General features: G+C 41.9%; 1 protein-coding gene across 1 annotated transcript in view; it reads right to left on the bottom strand.

Annotated features, from left to right (window-relative positions):
• Positions 1-20148, bottom strand: part of DYNC1H1 (dynein cytoplasmic 1 heavy chain 1) — a 45028-nt gene extending 24880 nt beyond the window's left edge. The window contains exons 1-31 of the mRNA XM_059819431.1: positions 19878-20148; positions 17136-17223; positions 16345-16518; positions 15867-16122; positions 15103-15289; positions 14641-14912; positions 14276-14503; positions 12681-13757; positions 12217-12396; positions 11459-11608; positions 11083-11229; positions 10796-10936; positions 10480-10656; positions 10257-10367; positions 10055-10174; positions 9594-9833; positions 8882-9037; positions 8404-8517; positions 7670-7780; positions 7380-7589; positions 6827-6973; positions 6442-6608; positions 5557-5730; positions 4654-4819; positions 4388-4576; positions 4108-4302; positions 3129-3411; positions 2756-2856; positions 1085-1244; positions 565-808; positions 188-371 (exon numbers count right to left, since the gene is read on the bottom strand). Coding sequence (XP_059675414.1) covers positions 188-371; positions 565-808; positions 1085-1244; positions 2756-2856; positions 3129-3411; positions 4108-4302; positions 4388-4576; positions 4654-4819; positions 5557-5730; positions 6442-6608; positions 6827-6973; positions 7380-7589; positions 7670-7780; positions 8404-8517; positions 8882-9037; positions 9594-9833; positions 10055-10174; positions 10257-10367; positions 10480-10656; positions 10796-10936; positions 11083-11229; positions 11459-11608; positions 12217-12396; positions 12681-13757; positions 14276-14503; positions 14641-14912; positions 15103-15289; positions 15867-16122; positions 16345-16518; positions 17136-17223; positions 19878-20148 — 6420 coding nt within the window. The remainder of the gene's footprint in view (positions 1-187; positions 372-564; positions 809-1084; positions 1245-2755; positions 2857-3128; positions 3412-4107; positions 4303-4387; positions 4577-4653; positions 4820-5556; positions 5731-6441; positions 6609-6826; positions 6974-7379; positions 7590-7669; positions 7781-8403; positions 8518-8881; positions 9038-9593; positions 9834-10054; positions 10175-10256; positions 10368-10479; positions 10657-10795; positions 10937-11082; positions 11230-11458; positions 11609-12216; positions 12397-12680; positions 13758-14275; positions 14504-14640; positions 14913-15102; positions 15290-15866; positions 16123-16344; positions 16519-17135; positions 17224-19877) is intronic.
• Between the last annotated feature and the right edge of the window lie 1128 nt (positions 20149-21276).

Raw genomic sequence — 21276 nt, forward strand, 5'->3', positions numbered from 1 at the left:
CACTAAGACATGTTTAACTTGGTGCTTCTAAGCTATCAAATTTTATAGCTTTTTAGCACCTTTTGTAACTAACATTACTTTGCTTGCATGGCTTAACACTAAATGGTAAACACTGCATGGTTATTTGCTTTGTTCAGTGTGCATCCTGTACTTTATCACAGAAGTAAAGAGTTCACACACTTATTACCTCTTGTTCTGGTAAGTTCTCAGCGATTTCTCCCTCATCAACAACTTCACCACGTTCTTCTTTCTCCCGCTTTATCTTCTGAATCCTCTCCCTCTTCACATTACCTGCACTAACCAGTACACTCTTCAGTGCTCTCAAGCCAAAATCATAATGACTTTGGGAGGACAACTGTTCATCACAAAGCCTAAGAAGCAAAAGACACAAAATACAATTTGATTCTCAATAGGGACCAACACAACATTCAGTAAATGTCATTGTTTACTTGAAATGATTGCTTGAAATGACTGCTGTACAACGTGCTTAGTGAGTTGCAAAGAACAGTATAGCTTTGAACAATAAGCTCTAATTTACTGACTGGAGCCAAACTTGTTACTCACTTGAAGAATGGTACTATCTTGTTGGCAAGCACTTCAGCTGTACGGAAACCTTGGGAGTACAACATGACCTGGGCAATCAACTGACGGTCTGGTTTTGTCATTGCCAAGCTACGGAACAGCTTCTTCAAATTGTCGGGCAGATTTGATCTGCCTGCATAGCCAGGATTCATGGTGATGAAGATAGCCATGTCAGGGCTCACTTTGACTTGTTTGTTCAGCAGCTCACAAGTAATAGGTGTTGCAGCTGAAAAGAGAGGGCATTTAGTTACACCTGAGTCAGTGATCAATCACCTTGAGAACAGAAGTCATGCTTCATTCCTACAGTAATGGACAGCAGGTCCTCTAGTACTGCAACTCACATACAAATTTCTACCAACTGAAAGTTACTTCAAGTTTTTAAGTTTTGATAGAATGCGGCTTCATCCTTGGATTGTTTGGGAGAAATGTAACTGAGCAACAAAACAGCATGAAGGACATTAGAAATGCTCTACAACACTATTAGGAACGAATAATTACGTACTCTTGTCATAGTTGGGGTTGGAATGCTCTCGCAAGGCTTCCTGGATGCACTGAACTTGCTGTGAAACGGCAGAGAGCATACGCTCCTCCAGTCTGTTGAACTCATCAAAGCAGCCCCATGCACCCACTTGGCAAAGTCCCACAAAGATGCGTCCCATTGCCTGCACGTAGAGGGGAAAATTCACTGAAGTTGCAGGATCATTCTTGCCTATGCATAGGCAAAGGGAGCAGAGAAGAGCACTTTATACAATGCATCCAAGGCAGGAAGGAGCTGTATTTATATGTAGGTTACCATCTTTGTAGTACTGTAAGAGTTATAAAACTGACTTTCAGATGTTCACTGCCTCATGGAATCATAGAAGATGATCATAGCTTCCTATTACTACATACTGTACTGTAGTGTACTCACAAAACAGTCAATATAAGTCCACTGCGTATCGTTTTGTTTGCTGATACCATCAATACCACGTGCAGTTCTAGTCCTTTATCGCAAGGAGTATACTAGAATTACAAAACATTTCAGAAGAGCAAATTGGATGGCCAAAGTATGATAAGGCTTCCACCTAAAGAACAACCTTTTAGGTAGGATTCCACAAAAGGCAACATGAGGGAATATGACAGAGGTCTAAAAGCCACTGGTTTAGGATGACTAGGAATCAACTGTTCACTGTCTTTTCTGCTACAAGAACTAAGGAATCATTAAAAAAGACAAAATGTGCTCCTTCATAAAGCGCATAGTAATGCAGTGGAACTCTTTGGTAGAGAATGCTATAGAAGCAAGTGTGCATGTACATTTAAGGAGAGAAATGAGTACCTGGAGAAAGGTTCACTGGAGCATGAATAGAGTAACCCATTTCAGCTTGGGACCTCCTGATCCTCACAAATGTCAGAGGTAGAAAGGGGACTGGGGGCAAGGAAGGAGTATCACGCACTATCTGTGATCTTACCACTTCCCAGGTATTTTCTTACAGTCACCACTACAGGCCAAATGCTGACTACATGGACCCATGGTCTGATCGCAATACAGCTGTACAGAAGAAAACCCTGATGGGCAACCTAGCAGTATCATGATTCTTTATCCATGTTTTATATTGTTTTTTCTATATACACCTTACCAAGGGTTTTATTTTGAGACATTTGCTGTGTTACAAGTTTACAGAGGCATTTCATCTGGTTCTCAGTTTGAAGCTGTCATTAATTTTGAAATATCTGGGTAAATTTTCTTAGTTTTGAAGAATCTTTCACATGCTGAGGCAAACTCCACAGTTATGTCACAAAGAATAATTTGGTAATAGTACAGCTACTTTGGCAGTCTCACACTCTCATTTGTTCTCCATTAAACCAGTACTATCAATGCAAACTGAACAGCTTAAGTCACTTTCCTAAAGCCAGTCTCAAGTCCCCACCCCGTACTTCCTCTTCCTTTCCCCCCATTTGCTGCTATAGAACTACCTGTTCTAAAAAACCAGAACCCCTCCCCCAGCAATGTTCTGCCCCACTTTTGCTTTAGGCATTTTTTGTTACAGAGCATCTATATGACCCACAGATACCGGCCCAGTTAAGACTTATAGATAATCATCTTGAAAATAAACACTGCTGGCTGTTTCAGAGTTCTGAAGAGAATCCTATTGCTTGTTAGCAAAGACTACATTTTTTTAATCAAAAAGCTTACCTGGAAGTCAAACGTTTCATCACAGTTGAAAACCAACACAAAGCGGCCAAGCTGATGTCCAAGAGCCTTAACAGATTCTGTTTTACCAGTACCAGCAGGACCTATTTTTGAAGTGGGACAGACATGTTTTAGTGTTTATCATCTGAGGTACCACTGCCTACTCGTGGAATCTGCCAGCATCCTCATTCTGATGGTCCCTGACAAGAGAGTTCAGTGAAACCTAAAACTGTTACAACTTCCACCAAAAGACTGTTCTGTTCTTCAGTATCTTAGTTATAAGTGTTCTGCACGTTTATATTAAAGCTATATATTAGAAAGGATAAAAGTTTATATACTTGTCTCAAGTTTTTATGGTACTTCAGCACAAACTTACCAAATGGTGATCCTCCAAGTCTTGCCTCCAAGGCTTGTGTCATTGTCAGATAACAGCGGTCAGTAAGAGGAGTCTGTACTAGCTTATCCTGAACACCAAGGTACTCAAAACCATAGTTGAATTTGGCATTTGCCATCTGAATGGAGAGCTGTTGCAACACATCTGTCTGCTTTGGGTCAAAGTAGAACCGCATCTGGCTGAGCCACTCAAAGGATTTGGAGTTGTCGATCTTGCTTTTGATCAGTGATCTTGTAACATCTCTCTGGTGCACCAACTCAGTGATCTAGAGATTGAAGTAACTCCTTAGACCACAGCAATACAAGCCATTGCTAATAAAGCCTACAGCTTCTCAGATTAGCATAGTAAATTGCCATCACTTAGAAATCACGATCTACCAACAGTCTCTGCCTTAAAATCTTTGCTACAAAGACAAAACTAACAACATTGACTGCTCTTGCTAAGGACTTCCCTAGCTTTCAGAGAAGCACTCCAGTTCAGTTAGTCTTTTTACCCATCACACTACTGAACTAGATATTTTACTTGCCAGAAACTATGAAGACAAGTACTTCTAAAACAGACCAGGTATTTCCTTCTAAAAATCTACAGAAATAACCCAGGATGATTTTAACTCCCGCCCCCCCCAATCCTTATCTAGAAACAAAAGCATGTAATAATTGCAATAATAAGCAGCTTAATGAGGTATTTTACGCTTGAATGAAGAAATCAGTAACTTCCATATTTGGAAGAGCTAGTTTGAAGATCAATTCAGTGAGCTAGTCTATAGTATGCTGTCATGCATTAAGCTGGCCAGAGTGAAAAAACTACCACCACCTACAGGATCAGGGCTTGCTGTATTTGCTTAAATTGCACGAAACGTTTTCCTAGAAGAAAAATAAGTCTTAGACTAATCAATCTTTTCACTAAACTTTTAAAAATCCTCACCTGCAAACCCAGAAGAGGAAAGGAGGTTTTTACTTACCAGGTGTTCCAGTTTCCTTCTGCGAAGAGGTGGCTGCTCCATCAACACAGAGTCTGCCAGGACATTGAGCGTGACCTCAACATTAGCCAGCACAGAGTGGAGAGGACTGTTGTCTCCAACTCCACCCATACCACTGAGGGCTGACTCGACATTCTCAGACCACGCAATCTGAGCTGACAGGACAACAAGCTGAGCCTGTGTAACAAAAATTCTAATCAGATTAAGTTTTCCTCACTGAAGTAACCGAGCTGCAGTATGCTTAAGTGTTCCATATTGATACCTGGTATTTGTCAATCCAAGAGATGTAGACTGCTGGATCAATTGAAGTTGCTTTTCCAAAGATTTCTACTTCAGTAACGGATTCTGCAAGCAATTTAGCAAGGGTCACTCTCATTTCTTTTTCAACAAGAGTGAGCCACTCATTGATCTTGGGATGTTCTGTGATGGAGACAGGTGTTTTGAACAGCACCTGCAAGAATTAGGTTTAAGTCAGCCCATGTTCACTTATTTTCAGAATTTTATTTAGAAGAAACACTGCAGCTATACCTCCTCTCCTTCACGTGAGGATATCCCAAGAACCACAGAATTATCTTCATTGAGAATAATACTAGAAACACCAGCAAACATCTTCTTGAAGTGTTTCTGCAGCTTAGCAACATTTTTGCTGTTTCCAATGATTTCAAGCAAGTCTTCATCACCAACAAAATAAAACCTAGTAATTACATAAAATTAGCTATATATCAGAATTCCAACTATCACTTTTAATTTATTTATGCTTCATAGATGGCCACTATACAGCAGTAATGGACACTGATTTCCCCAACACTGCAAGAGAGCACGAACCATAAATTTGCTAGAAGTTATACTTCAGTTCTAAGATTAAGTCTCAGTTCATCTGGGTCTGTACCATATAGAAGTCTATAAATGCTCCATACTGTGGATTGTTTTCTTTACCTATCCATACCTGAAATACCCACAGTAGAGCTTGGGATTTAATTAAGCCTATTAGGCAGGGAGAACTCCCACTCAGTACCTCCCTCACCCCTACTCTTTCATGCTAAGTGACAAACTAGTTGAGGGCTACAGGTTAAGTCAGAGTCAATGTCTTAAATACTGGGTTGTGACAGTTTAGGCACTGTCCTTCAATCAAATGCCAGAATTAAGCAGTTCAAAATAGAACCTGTAAGTTTACAGAAATCAGCTGCAATGGTTCCTTAAGCAATATCTGACTCCTACAACCAGCCACAGAGGAGTCCCACTTCCTGAGAAGTAGCTGTAACTGAATTCTGTATTTAGACAACACAGATTTAAATGGTCATAACATCTTTTTTTTTTATATATATATATGCACAATACATAAAAATTGGCAGGGGCTTTACAGAACAGTACACCAATTCCTGCACAGAAACATCAAATTACTCTAAGAGTCAACTAAAGTCAACTTCTTACCGAGGGAAAGAGGACCTCTCCCTTTCCAAGTATTCTCCCAGGGCCTTCTGTATCTTCCCAAGCAAGTCTGCCAGTCTCTCTAATGACCTCTGCACACCTTGAATGTTAAGAACATCCATCACAAGTGGAGATTTGGACACCTTTTTCATGAGTGCCAAAAATTCAGTGCTGATGCTGCAAGTAAAATAACACAGCACATTAGTGCAAACTCAGTAACCACAGGCCTGCAGGACATCAGAGTTATTTGCCTCTAAATGACCACTGCCTCTCTAATTGTTGCGGCTGCCCTAGGGAACAGAAGGCTAAATTCCCAAAACAGCTCTCCATCTACCTCAAGTCCACAACAACAAAATATAACTTCTTTGCAATGTTCAATCTATCAGTTCCACTACTAAAGGTCTACCTTTCTTCATTTTGTGAAAAGATGCATAAATCTGATTCTTTGATCTGACTGCAAGTCTGTAGAATGAGTAAGGATGACCAGAGCAACTTAAAGCAGAGGAATAAAATGATGTTTGAAGGGTAAGACTAAAGGCAACAGAAATCAGCCTGCTTGTTGCAGCCACAATGCCAGAAAAATCCTTGAGGTAGCTGACTGAAACTAGCAAGAAAAAAACACCTGAATCCCGATCATGTTCTAAAAATTGTACGTCAGCCTGTTTATTATAAACCTTTTTCTGTCATAGTTGTCTACATGCATCTCTTGCCACATTTGTTTGCTTGATGAACTTACATCTATAGTAGGGCTGTAATCCAGCCAGACCAAGTAAGAATACAGTTAGTATTTCAACTTAGAGTGTGTTACACTGAAGTCATGAAGTTGCAGGCTTGTCCACGTGGTGCCCCAAGGGAGGCCAGAAAAGAACAAAGCAATTACAAAGTTACCTCTGGAACCGCTGGGTCTCCACAGGCAGCAAGTGCTTGATGTCTGCACTACCAGTAAAGATACCCTCCAGGTAGACCCATCGCCTTTGGACATCTATCCAGACATCAAAGAGTGCCATGATACGGTTCAGCTTATCTTCCCAGCTGAGGGCATCTTCCTCAAACACCTAAAGTTTAAACACTGCATCAATATTCATTTTAATAGTATCAGGAGTTTCACTGCTAATAATTATTAGTGGAAACAGTTGTTTGAGAGCTACAAAGTATGCATATGCAATTAATTGTCTGTCAACTTAAATATAGTCCCTGCTGACAAATACATAAACTAAACAAGAGGGGAAGGGAGAATTAAATGAAGATTCTTTAGCTTTGTTCTCCATTTTACCTTGTAGTATGGCGATAGCTTCATAGCGGACACGCTGTTAATGTGCTCTTTTACTTTGTTGAAAAGGTCATCCCATCCACGAATCAAACGACATTTGTTCTGGTAATTGACCAAGTCCAGTTCATAAGTGTTCCACACTTCTCTTATCTGAAGAAAAAAAAAGTTTAAGATACGACATCAATCATTTCTGCTCCAACACAGTTATAAAGTAGAAATGTATTACAGTAATTGGATTTTACTTTTTTTACCCAAGGATTCTGGGTTTATGCTTAAGCTTTTGTTAAAAATACTGAGAATATGATGCAGTTAGGTAAAACTTAAACAAGGTGGGGTCTTTGCAGTCATTACCAATGACTGCTTTTCCCAAATAATACAAGTTTCACCAGAGGAAGCTTACATAGCTTTAAGCTGTTCCCCAAAACAGAGTGTTCCATGGAGTCTCAGCACTTGTCTCAACAACATAGATTGACAGGTTTACTACACAAGTGTCAGCCACCTGACAGCAAGGCTTTGATTTGCTATTATGTGCATACATACAAGAGCTGATACTAACCTGTTTCAAGAACTCTTCCAAAGCCATCTCTCCCTGAGCCACAAGCAGTACATCTTTGACGATTGCTTCATTTCTCTGTAAATCGACATCCCAGATCTGACCCAGGGTCAATTCTGAGACAACCCAGTTAACGTGAAGCCTTTTCATCAGCTGTTTCCAGTGACGATCTTTAAGTGCCTCGGATTTCAGTTCAATAACTAACATGTTTATCTACAGAAGACAAGAAAGCAAGTTACGTCCTTGAACTTGAACTATAAAATACAGGCATTTTAGAAATTAGTGTAACTTACTTTCATGTAGCCCTTCAGAAGTCTCTGAACGTACTCATAGGAGGCATACTGTCGCAAGCGGGCAGGGAAGTTTTTCAGTTGGTTCAGCAGACCATCTAAGTTTTGTCGAAGCTGTCAGTAACATAAAAGGAATGAAATCTTTCTTTGCAAGTGCTGTGCACGTAGTTGTACAAATTTAAAGCTGTCTACATATTTTTACAGAAACCTCTCCCTAATGAGATATTACCAATGGTACAGCTCTTTTAGTGTTATACATATTTGCATAACATGTGGTTACTCTATAGCTGGGAATGTAATTGGTCTGATTAACATTTATGACATAGACTTGTCACAGGCGGTTTATGGCTTAGTGTTCCTACAGTGCTCTACCTCCTGAGCGTTGAACTAAAACTGATGCTGTTCATCTAACCATATAATGAAGTTTCCCTAATGAGGTCCAACAGCCTATTTAAAAACAGCACAGTTTCTTCTCTGTAGATGCAGTCCAATCTCAATTTCAAAACTACTGGAATCGCATAAATCCCCTGCAAAATTACTTAAGTTGTGACAAACCCCGGGAATTTTTTTTAGCTTAGCATGTGAAGAAACATGCTCACAAGATACTGAAAAAGGTACCCAAACACTGAAAACGATCTGGAACGTGACAATTGAGCAGGTCTATCTCAAGAGGTCTAATTCCTAATTTGCTTATACATGTGGTAGTTACATTGTTTATGTATACAGAAGTGAAGTACCTTGCGAGGCTGTACTGAAACCCAGGGTTGTTCTTTCATTTGATCAATCTGTTCCCAGACCTTAGAGAGTTCAGACCAGACTCCTTTGAGATCCTGCAACTCTTCAAGGGCTACCTAAAGAATGCATCAAACATCAGCAGTTATTCCTAATTTCTTCAAAGTCATTACTGTAGGGGAGTTAAATAGAATACTTTCAATATGTCAAAAACTATAGATAGCTTGCCAATTCAACAGAACTGCAATAGCAAGTGACCAGATGAGACTTTTGCATCTCGGGTCACAGAATAGCTTCACAAGAATAAGACAGTCAAGGAAGAGAACACAGACCATGTCTTAAGGCTAGAACTGAATGAGTGTACAGATTGGGTCTTGACCCTAGTACATCACAGGCTGCAAGTCACTCTCTTAAGGGAGGGAGAGACGGAACTGAAAACATTTTTATCTGAAACTGACAAGAGGTTGGGTGAGCAAGTTGTACCTGGACACGCTCTTCACTGCCACTGAGTAGTCCTGTATCTGTTAGTTCCAGAGCTTCCTTGGCCTTCGCACACTTCTCACGATCATCCTTCAGCCTACCGAATTTTCCTTCGTAAATGGTAAGAGCTTGAAGAGCCTCTTCTGGACGCAGGTTTCCCTAAAGTTTGCATGGGATACATTAATCCAAAAATCCTACAATCAAGCTGAAGCCAAGTTAAAAGCAAGGACTAAATACTAAATGTTGGTTTGTCTCATTATTTTTCCATTTCCAGCTTGCTGACAATAAGGCTACATACTAATCCAGAATAAGTCTCATCCCACTTTCACATGCAATTTTTGGCTTTACCAAGTATCACTTTAGAGAAAAAAAAAAAAAGAAGGCAAAACGCAGCTTGCTTCTGAATCCTCCTACATGCATGCCGCCTCTGACATACCCCTTGTTTCAGCCAAAGCGTTGTTAGTAACTGAAGTAGTCTTTTTGCAGCTAACAGAGGCCTATGTTTTAAGGGTATATTTCCCTCAACCACCACACCCTCCCCACCCCCCCAAAGAAAAATCAACACATTGGCAAGTTATTATAGAACCCTCAAAAAGACTTTTACCATCATCTAAAACGAAAAACTACAAAAAAGCATAAAAACAAACTGCCTACTTCTTATTGAATGCAGAGAATCTACCTCATTTGCTGAATGAGTATAATTATCACTACTTACTGTTACAGGCTTTGTTTTCTCCCAGTCTGTTAGCAAGTCAGTTGTTCGACTCTCCACTGCACGATCCTCTTGCACTATCTTCATCTGCAAATTTGCTACTTGTTGTTGAATGGCAGAATCCTTTCTACGCATGATGTCATTAAAGGCACCCCATTCTCCTTCAATGTTGTCAATGTACAGCCAAGAAGATGGAAACTGGAACCTTTGTTTCTCAAGCAAGCGCTGACCATTGCGATAAAGCTGCAAGAGACAGTGGTTGTAAATGAAAAAGACAAAACTAACTTAAGTCGCAAGGCTAAACACTCAACGTATTTTAACAAGCGCTCACTATAGAGTTCACAGGATTCCTCAGGATATGAAGTTCAAGTCTGTTCTCAAGAGAACTTGAGTATCACGAAGCTGCATCTTAAGAGCGAAGTTTGACATTTCCAGAAGTAAGAATCATTAGCAAGACAACATACCTCAACTTGCTTTTCAAACTGCTTGATTTTACGTTTCAAGGACTGCACATATGTGATGAATGTCACTGCATCTGACGTGCTGGCAGTGTCCACCGAATGCTGCTCCAGTTCTTGACGGGACTGTTTGGGGCACAAAACAGTATTTCAGAAGTCTAGAACAGTTGATCTGAAAGTGAGAAAGTGGAACTTAGACCTGTCTTACCTTCGAAATTTGTGAATGAAACTCCGTCATATTCTGACCAAGCATTTGGCCAAATTTGCTGAGCACTTCCTTGTGCCAGGAGTCGTACTTCAAGTTCACCTTTGATTGTACCTACAATTGAATAAAGTTACATAATCGTAATTTGTCAGCCTTGCTATTCTCTGTTACACACCTATTCTGAAATTTAATGCATTTATCATAAACAATAATGACAATTTCTTACCTTGCCATAGTCTATGACAACAGGTCCAAATTCCTTTCTGGTTTCTGCATTGTCAAATGTTCCTCTTGCCTTTCTTATCTGAACTAAAAGGGCTTGCCACTTATTCAGGTCTTCTCCAAGACGGTTGTATATGTTTTCAGCCTGCATATCCCACAGACACTGGTACTGCAGCCAAACCTAATTGAGGTATTTCACAATGTTCAGAACTTCTCCAGTATAGTCCAAAATACATGTGTCGCTCCCCAACCCCCAGGAAAATTGAGAGAAAAGTCCATGTTCATTTTAGCTGTAGCATTACGTGGTGTCAGTCCCCTACCTTGACATACTGCTCCACTTCAGTCACAATTCCCATTACAGCAGAGTATGACTCCTCCAGAGCCGCAGGGCCATCAGGCATCCTTGTCAATGCATTACGATAGAATTTTTCTTCTTCAGACAGCTCATAATGCACTCCGACCTACAAACCACAATTATACATGTGATATACGTGAATTTCTAGGGCACTCAGATTCAGTCCTAGAGCAACACACTAAGATACTGAGCACAATTAATTGCAAAGTGAAAATAATTGCTCAGACTTAGATACAGCTTCATTACACTTACCTGATATCTCTGACTTTGAATTCTTGGCAGTGACAAGATCACCATCTTCCAAGAAAACATTTCTTGATAAAGTTTGTATCTACACTCTTCAATGGGTGGATTCAAGTATATCACCTGGTTGGTTATTCTTAGTTCATGTACAATGTTCTGCAGAAACAGTAAACACACTCAGTTTTACTGGCAGATACTACTACATGCAGACAAGAATTCTGGACTTCAAGAAGTCAAAAATCAACTTGCATTTAAAGGCAAGTTTTCCTCCAAAATCAGATGCAGAAGAAGTATTTATCTCCCACATAAGCCTCAGATACAGTTCTTGCATTAAGTAACTGACAACAAGGAAAAAACCAACAAAAAATCCCAGAACAAAACTTACTTTGATCTTCGGTTCGCCACCGGGCTTATGGCTCACTTGAGGAGCATCTGTATCCATGTCAACTTCTGCTTTGTCATCTGCTTGTCCAAGAAGAACTTGGGTCCAGGCCCTCAGTCCAGCTTGCAATCGAACACCCAGGATTCTTTCAATCTAAAGAAAATAAGCCACATTGGAGGAAAAAGCTGCATATACACTGCATAAAGATCCCCTCTATCAATATACTCTGACACCAGGCACACTATGGTGCCTCAAAGAACCAAGTGCTCCTTTACTAAGTCATGAAACAGATTTAACAGTTTTGGTAAATTTTCACTGAATATCAATTCAAAGCTTCTGCTGTCCCCACGGACTTTAACGGAATGAAACAATTTTAACTGCTTTGAAGCTGGCCTAGTGTCCAATAACCTGAAACTTAACTCAACAGGTAGAACCAAACAATATGAAGGCAATGAATCTTTGCTACCAGCGTAGCAAATCTTCACCACCCGTTATCTACCAGCACTTTCTAGGCAGTCAAGCTGTACTAAAGTTTCTTCTTCAAAGGACAAAACTCCCCTTGAACTAATTGATCCCAAAAGTTAACAGCTAAAAACAAACAGGTCTTGCATCTTCTGCATACTAAAAACGCACTGAAATTTTCAGAGAATGAGGAGACAAAATTTTCCCTGGGTGACTATGAAGAGTATAATAAAAAAATATTTTGCACATGATTAAAATATTTCCTCTAAATATATACCACTCCTTAACCTCAAACCTACCTCCATATCCAACTTATTGACCCAGATTGGCAAATTTGAATATGAATGAAGATTTAAGTCATCCACAGCTTTCTGAACCCTGTTCAAGATTTCGGAGAAAGTCTTGTGATCATACATGCATGTTTCCAGTGATCTCACTTCTAGGTCTATTTTCTCTTCAATAATGAGCAGATCATCCACCTAAAATGGTTTAGGAAAAATGGGACATTTAGTTTGACAGGTTAGGTAGAGGCAACAATATTTACGCAGTAATAGTCACTTCTCTTTATTTGGATTCAGCAAGTCTATCAATTTTAGTAGTACTAAAAGATCCATTCAGCTGGCCAATTTGTGCCAACTCAATCAGCTACTTAACCAAAGAGCTACAGAATGGGTTATCAGCTATCCAATTCCTCTCTCTGTTAGCCACACACTACTGAAGTATAAATGTAAACACTTTGCAGAATTTGAAAAATAAAACAAACCTTTTCCTGGAAACTGAAGACAGTCTCAGCTAAGCGCTGTACATATGGATCAAGTTTGTATGATTCCCACACAAGTGCAATTCCTTCTGCAATCAAAGCCTGCACCTCTTTCTTCAAGCCAGCAACGAGAAGTGAGATAGTATTACGCTCTTCTACTTTCTCACATGTTCGTTCATATGTACGGACACTTTCAATGAGAGAAATAGCAAATGGATAGAGCTGGTTTGCTTGGTGAGCTTTGTTGACAATTGCTAGTGGAACACGGAAACCAAGCCACTTCAGGTTTCGGACTTCTTTTGAAAGCGTAATTATTTCTGGGAGAAAGTTGACTTTCAGTTTTAGGACATTTCCAGTTCGACCTCTAACACGAGTGCTTTCAATGGTGAAAATACGACCAGACACACCAAGATTGCGTTGCTGAACTTTTCTTGCCCAGTCATCAAAGATCTCCTGAGTGTTGAGCTTCATGCGAAAGCTATCTCCATCCTGCTTTAGCTTCTGACCTTCTACATGGTTCTCCCAACCTTTGCCAAGGACATCTTCAACACGCTTCATGTAAGCAGTGAGCTGTCTGTCAATCTGTTTTGCCCAAATTATAGACCCAGACACAGGAGGCAAGTCACGAACATGACTCATTTTACAAGCTTGACTCTGTGGGTACTGCACTTTAAATTTGTCATGAAGAGACTCAATATCATCTTTTACACGTTGGATCAATTGTGTTTGATATTCACGAATGGCACCACGAATGTGAGGTCTAACAAACAAGGCATTAAACCGAGAGAAGATTCTGAACATTTCATTAGCATTCTTTGCTGTACCAAGCTGGTCTCGCAAACGGGCAGTTATTCTTGTTTCAACTCGATCAATTCTTTCATCATATCGTTTCATTGCTGCCTCCCAGGCTTCTGTACCTTCTTTGGAAACATCTAACCCATCTACTTCCTTAACATTCTCATAAGCAAGATTGACTTCTTCAATCGCATTAGCATCTGCAGCATCAAAAAGGACTTCTGCTACTTTCATATCCTGTGGTTCAGGTACCTCTCCTTGATTTTGCTGGGCAACAGCAGTTACCTGCATTAGAATCACAGTTTAGTGAGCTGGATGCTTCAAAATTTACCTACAAATAGCTAAACACAGTCTGTTCCAACAAGCATTGCAAAAAACCCTACAAATTAGTACCAAATCCTTAACAAACTTTCAGTCATGTTTCAGATTTAAGCTCCACTAGGAATGGGGCAACACAGTTACTTTAAAAACTTCCGCTGCTGTGCAGCATAATCTCATTTTCCACTGTGGTTTAGACAAGCTCAAGCATTTACACACTTATTAATCTCCTCTATGTTAAGTCTGGACTTGCTGTGTCTATTAACATGAGCATGGTCATGCAGCATGTGAAGTACGTCAGAATCAAAGCTAAGCCTATTAGCTAAGGTTCAAAACTAGACTGTTTTTGGAAGCAGACAGCAAAATTGAACGTAACATTAGTTTTGTGTGGGTAATTTTTTAAAGCAACAGTGAGCACTTTTGAAGTTGAACACTCTTGAAGAAGCTGCTCAGATTTTCTGTCTGATAATGACCAAGAATATTACCTGAGGTCGCAAAACTCTCACAATAACTGCCCTCAGCTGCTCATGTTGACGCCTGAATTTCCTCATTTGATCAAGACGACTTTGGAGTTTCCTATGAGCAGGATTGATACGCCACACCATCTTCAGGTTCTCTTCCCTTTTTCTTTTCACAATATCTCTCAGCAGAACCTGTAGCTTCTCGTATTCATCGTCCCAGGTTTGGAAAACTTCAAAGCATGCAACCATTACCTGAGGAGAGTTTTAGAATAGGAACTTTAGCTGCCAAATGAAATGCTTCCTGGAAGTCACTAGTCACTGCAAAAATACAGACGCCAGTGCCACAATGCAAAAGTACAGACACCCGTACCACAAAACCATGAACATACCTTTTCAAATTCTTCATAGGCAACATGCATCAGTTTTCTGGTTCCCAACACTTTAAGTAGCTGAGAGCTCAGATCTCTTGAAATAGCCTCCACTAAACGCAATGCCCTTTGGATTGGGTATTTTGTGTTTCTGATTTTTCTCAAATGGGTAAATATTGCAACAAGGGCCTGCCTTATTTTGTCCAGCTCAGTAGCAGACAGCAAGTCATTCAGTGGAAAGTCTTTCATCAGTGGATTATAGTCATTCACAGTTTCCAGAGCCTGTTTTAGACCTAAATGTAATAGAAAAGGTTTTGAATATAACTTTTCATTTCATTGATCAAATCTGTTTAAGACAGTAGCTTTAACTAGACCGAGGTTACTCTGAACAGCATTGTTCTTCGTACCACAACGTTCAAGTTTCATAACAGCTTAAGTCCTGTAGAACATTTGTGAAAAAATCTCACTGAACAGACATTTTACCTGTGTCTGTATCGAAGCTCACAGTTGCATGAAAACGTTTGCCATGTTTTAGAATATCCAGAGTCAGAAGAACTTCTGGACTTTCACGTTTTTCCTGAATGCGATACAGAGCCCGTTCCAAATTTAACCAGAAGCTTATCTCCTGTAATGCAGTGCCTGATGCAGGATCTCTATCTAGTTTGGTCACCTTAAAAGTAATAGAGAAAGAAAGAGAAGAGAGGGAGAAAAGCATTTAATTTATATGCTTCGACTGTAAAAACATGCTCTATTACTAAATATAATTGAAACACATAACATATACTAGGTTTTAATAATCCAACATCAGACAGTTTTGGCACTCATTCTGTGAGAAGTGCAGGAAATGCAGCGCAATGAGAGTCAAGGTTTAATTCCAGTGGTCCTAAAAGTCGGTTTTAGGACCTTCATGTAAGGTCCTATCTTCAGCATAGCCTAAAAAGGTCACCTGTTCACTTTCCTCATCAATGTCTGTATTCTGGTTAATGACAGATTAGCCAGGCAAGAAAACAAATGTTTTATGCTCTGGAGTAAGAAAAGGCACCACTCTAAATTTAGACAAGGCTTAGTCTAGTCTAAAATTAGACTTAGTCTAATTTAGACTAGTGTCTCTGGTGACTCAGAAAACTGGTCTCAGATCTTCAGAGTACTGTGCATGGAGCAGTATTTTACCAGCTAAACTGTGAAGAAGACATACAATACTAGATAGAAGTTCTTACCACATAGCCTAGTACTTGGGGATTTTTTACCTTTTGTATCTCTCTAATCCAGCGGTTGACTCCAGATTGTAGCTGATTGAGGAACAACGGATCCTCAGCCTTCTCACCAAAATCTGTAACTTTTGGTTTTTCTCCACGTTCATAACACTGCTTGGCAACATTAGTAATGGTTGCATGAATTGGAAGACTAATCTCTGGAATTTCAATATTCTGTTGCAGATGCAAGAGGCCCATTTCAAGTTCTGCAATCTTTTTCTCAACTGAAGGAGCCATCTTATCTCCATCCCTGAAAAAGCAGAGATGTTTCAGTATAAGAAGCCAAACCAAAAACCATACACAACACATTTAAGCCATCTGAACTACTTCCCCAGAGTCAGCAACAGCACCATATGCAATGGTGTGCTTAAAAAATTTCACATGACTTGCCTTGAACAGTCACTGTTATTTTTTTCATTAAACACCTATGTTAATTCATTAGCACAGAAGTGCAGTATTTATACTGAATTACCTGTCTGCTTTGCCGGATTCTCTGATATAGGACTTGAAAAAGGGAGCAACCGCATTGCTAATGAAAGAGTGTAATGTTTCATACGGAGAATCTTCACTGAGAGTAAGCACTCTCAGTTGGGAAGACACTGGTTTGTCGGCATCAATCACTGGTGTACGCTTAATGAATGCCAGGCTGCAGAACAGAGCAGAGAGTTACCAACTAAACATTTGAAACTTAAGTGACAGTTAGAATAGCTTTAATGTTACTGCAAGTTTAGGTCACAGGAGTCAAGTGCTAACTTACATCATCATACTTTATAACCTTTCTTCCAAGAGACTTGAACACAAGCCTTCCAATACATACATCTTTATACTTCAGTCATCAGCTAAACTTAGCTATCAATAAGAACTTTCCAGTACGGGCACGCTGAAGAGGCACATATCTTACGAAGCTGCGCAGTCAAATATGCATTAAGGTAAGTGACAAATACGTAAGAGTCAAACATAATGGAAGATTATTGAACCCAAGTTGTTTGCGTATATGTTATATTTGCACGTATGCCAAATTAATAAGACTTTGTTTCTTTAACATCAGAATTAGAAGTCCTGAGTCCATTCCTTTCAGCCTCATGACACACTCTTGTTTTATCAGAGCCTCCACCTTGAAAAGCTATTGTCCCACCTGAATAAAAACACTGCATGAAGCACTAGGTAAACTGGAGGTAAATTTGTAGGTAAACTACGTAAATCTGCTTGTGTAGGTTTTGCATTTATAGGGTAGAAATGTCAAGATGTATTTTACTAACTCACCTGTTTGATTTTATTCCATAATGAATGTCAGTACTGATACTGTAGGAAATGAACTCTTTTTCCTCTTCTCCTTCATCTCCCACATCCTCTGCAAAAAATATGCTATGTAAGAAATATTTTATTTCTAAGGCGTCTGCCACTCTCTCTCAACCATCTTCTGCTACTACCAGGCTATTTCCTAACCTTTAATTTCAACATCAACTTAATTAACTAAATTAAATTTAGCTTTGCAATATCCCTCAGAGTGGCTTCATTTATTTTTTAACAAAACCCCATTAACTTTTCTAGGTTGCTATAAAAAATGGTAAAAAGTTACAGTAAGTGAATTATAACTCACATTCTGAAAGAGAAATCTTCTGCAATACAGAATGCACATTTATGTCTAGAGATATGCTGCCAGGATAACTACACTTCAGTGAGAATGTTAAACAGCTGCTTTTTTTCTTTTAAAGCTTGCTTTGTATTTTCAGTCTTTTTCTTTGAGAGTGTTTTGGAAATTAAGCCTCCGAACACAAAAACCTCGTGACAAAACAAAAACCCAAGTCATGGGAAGCACTCGGGCATTACCACAGCCAACATTACCACAGCCAACGTACCACAGATGATGTAATTGCTAGGGATGCAGGCAGTTGTGCTGCAATGCAGTGATTTCAGTGCAGAAGGTTACTCCCTATTGGGGGACACACTCTGACTGGACACATTACAGTGGACTCTCGTCCTCATCTGATTGGGCCCTTCATAGGAGATACAGCCTGAAGGTGTCACATTTGTGATCCTGAGCACCAGATGCCCAGTCACAGAACAACACTGCCCTAGACACCACGGGAACCATGAAAGCTGTTGGCAGGCTGTGTAGCTACGATACCACATAGCAGTTTTCATTATGCAGAAATATGGCTTCTGTTTCATTGTATTTGTAATTAATAATTTACTTCATACTATCTAGTCCATGCACAAGTTTCAGTAATAATATTGTTTTTAATAGCATCAGAGAAAACAAGATCTCCATGTGCTGCTGGACGTTCTGAATCTGTTAAGTTTGAAGACCAGCTGTCAATCAGAAAATCCACTCTCCCTAAATAACTGCTATTAAACCAGAAGACATCAATGGAAATGCCTTCTGCACATAGTAAATTAGTATTTAGCTTCTAAAACATGTAGTAAGTGTCTCAATTTGTTTTTAACCATACTTATATAACAATATCTATATGACAAGCCTGGAGCTAACTGATCACCACTATCTTTCATTACTTCCAACTTGAACTAAGGAAAACCAAGATCATGAGCCAGACATAAGAGAAATCTAGAAATCATCCGCACAGCCTACTAATTGTTGTTCTTTTTTTTTTTTGCACCTCTAGAAAATTCTACTGTTATCCCTGCTGAAAAAGAAGTCTCAAATTTTGGAAAAGGGAGGAGGAGGATAATCAGCATAAACAGGCATAAGACAAAGGATATTTTAAGCAACATCTTAAATTCACAGACAGCGAGGGGAAGAACCTTCTTCAGATTTCCCTCAGCGTGCAGCAACTCCAGGGCATATACCCAGTATCTTACACTGCAGCTGTTGACATGTTAAATAATGCAATATGAAGTATGACTACATGAAGATTTGATATATATCCATAGGGACTGAACCAACAGCACACTAGAGTAGAGGTCCAGAAGTTTAATATTAAAATTTTGCAAGCTCAGACTGGCAGGCATGTAGCCATATACAGACTGTAGGTCTTGTTTAACAGTTAAAGTCTGTGTTATTAATGAAGCCTAGTTATATTTCATTATTGTTCATTAGGCTGGATTCTGTGACAATAAGTGCCTATTTAGCAACAGATTTGTTGACAATAAAAAGCCATTTTCGAAATAGAGTCAGCAACAGCAGCATGTAAATACTAAAGATGTTTCTCAAGTCAGAGTGTCAACTTAGCTGCAGCATTTAATGCAGCATTTGATGAGGTTTCTGAGAACCGTTTACAAACAGCACAGCTACCACGCTTTGCTAACTAAACAAAGACACTTCAAGTCTACATCTTGACTTATGAACTGCGGAGCATCGCTAATTAACCATGGAATAACGCTTTTTAGAGGCTGATTCAGGTTTGTTTTTTACTTTTCTCCAGGGTTTGGGGGTTTTTTTTGTTCTGTTTTAGACCGGTTATTCGCCTTGCCAAGACGGAGGTCATTTCCCCAGGAACAAGGAGGCCGCAGTAGGAAGTCCCTACAGCCTACTGACGAAGCACTTTCCGTGCCTTTCCAAGCAGGACAGGCTACAGCTGCAACACAAAGCACCCGCGCCCAGCCCACGGCCCCGCCGTCCATCTGCCCCGAGACCGCTGAGCGGCCTCAGCTCCGGCCCCAGACGCGGAGAACAAAGAATACCGGGGGAGGTCGGGCCAGGCGGAGGCAGCCAGGGCGGGATCCGCCCGCTGATGCGGGCCCTTGCGGCCGCGGCCACCGCTCTCGCGCAACACCGGGCCCCGCGGAGAGGCGCGGCGGCAGCGCGCCTTTCCCCGGCTCTCCGCCCCCGGAGACGGGCCGCAGCCGCAGTGCGGCAGGCCGGCGCCGCCCCGACCGGGACCGTACGCGAGGCGTTGAGTCCCCGCCACCCCCGTGGCGGGCGGGGGAAGCGCGGCGGCGGCACGTCCCTCCCACCCCACGGCAGGGCGGCGGCTCGAGGCGAGCAGTGGCAGCGGCCGCCGCCGCCATTTTGACAGCGCGGCGGCCGCCCGGCTCTCGCCTCACCTTTGAGGGTGGAGCGCTCCACCAGGACCGTGTGGACCTGCGGGTCGGACAGGAACTTGCGCATATGCTCCACGGCGCCCTTCTCCTCCAGCGCCGCCTCCAGCACCGCCGGGGCTTCGCCGCCGTCCTCCAGCAGCAGCGGAACCAGCTTGCGCAGGTGCTTCTGCAGCACCGACACGTCGGCCACGTTCTGCACCGCCGAACCCGACACCTCCATGCCGCCTTCCTCACCGCCGGGGCCGCTGCCCCCACCGCCGCCGGAGTCAGACATGCTGAGGCAGGGACACCGGCAGGCGCGCCGCGCTCCGCCCGCTCAGCCGCCGCCCCAGGACTGGCCCGCCCGCCGCGCGGAAAGCGACGCCTTGCCGCCGCGGGGGAAGCTGGGAAAGACAGTCCGCCACGCCCCCCGCCAGCGGGCCGAGCGGGCGGCTCCCGCTGCCGGCTCGCTGCGCCGCCCCGCCCGCCTGCCGGCGGCCTCCAGACGGCGCGAGGGGGTTCGGACCGCGGCCCCGCAGCAGCCGGGGAGGGGGGGGAAAGGGCGGTGCCTCCCCGGCAATGCGGGAAGCCGCAGCATGGGCCCGCCCAGGCAGCCTTATCCCCCCCGCCCGTATTAACAAGTGTTTATTCGAGTAATTTCTGCTGGAAGGAGAACGCGGTAGCCGAGCGGCAGAGGAAAGGGAAAAGCCCCCCCAGGCCGCCGCCCCCTGCCCTCAGCTCCCCGGCAACGCGGGTGTTCGTTACCTGGAAGATAAATCAGCCCCGGGGCTCATTTGTCCGAAGAAGAAAAATGTTTATTTCATGTTAAAAATAAACCCGGAAGCCATAAGAACAGTTGTTACAAATGAGATTTTTCCATGAAGAAAGCAGCAGGCCAGCTTGGCACCAGCCGGGGCAGATTCGACACAGCTGCTCGTCAGTGAAGAGCAACCCCCGACCCTTTTGCCGCGGGTACTCATCCAGCGAGCCATGCTGTTTACAGTTTAATCAAGCCAGCACCCGAACCATTAATCCCAGTCTTTTGAGAGACTGTTTCCCAAAAGCATAGGACATAAAGAATGGGAGGGAGACAGCACCGAGAAGGGGACTTCTCCTTCAGAATCTCATTTAATTAAAGCTCTTTTACAGCTGCCACATCATGCCTGTCATATTCCAGTGCATATGTTTGACTGATCTAAGGTAGTAGAGGAGTTTAGCTCACCGCTGCGGAGATGGAAACTCCTGTTCCTCCTTGCCCAAACTGGTCCCCTCCTTCACCTGGCCCTGGCTGGTATTTGAATGTGCCTGGGAGACACAAAGTTCCAAAGTAACTCCACTGACTCCCAAAAAATACACTGGGGCCGCTGGGTGACCCACAGACTGAAAACTCCAGTTCTTGTTCATATGGAGGTGGAGAAGGGGA

This window comes from Gavia stellata, chromosome 7 (assembly GCF_030936135.1).
Source record: "Gavia stellata isolate bGavSte3 chromosome 7, bGavSte3.hap2, whole genome shotgun sequence".
NCBI classification, from domain to species: domain Eukaryota; kingdom Metazoa; phylum Chordata; class Aves; order Gaviiformes; family Gaviidae; genus Gavia; species Gavia stellata.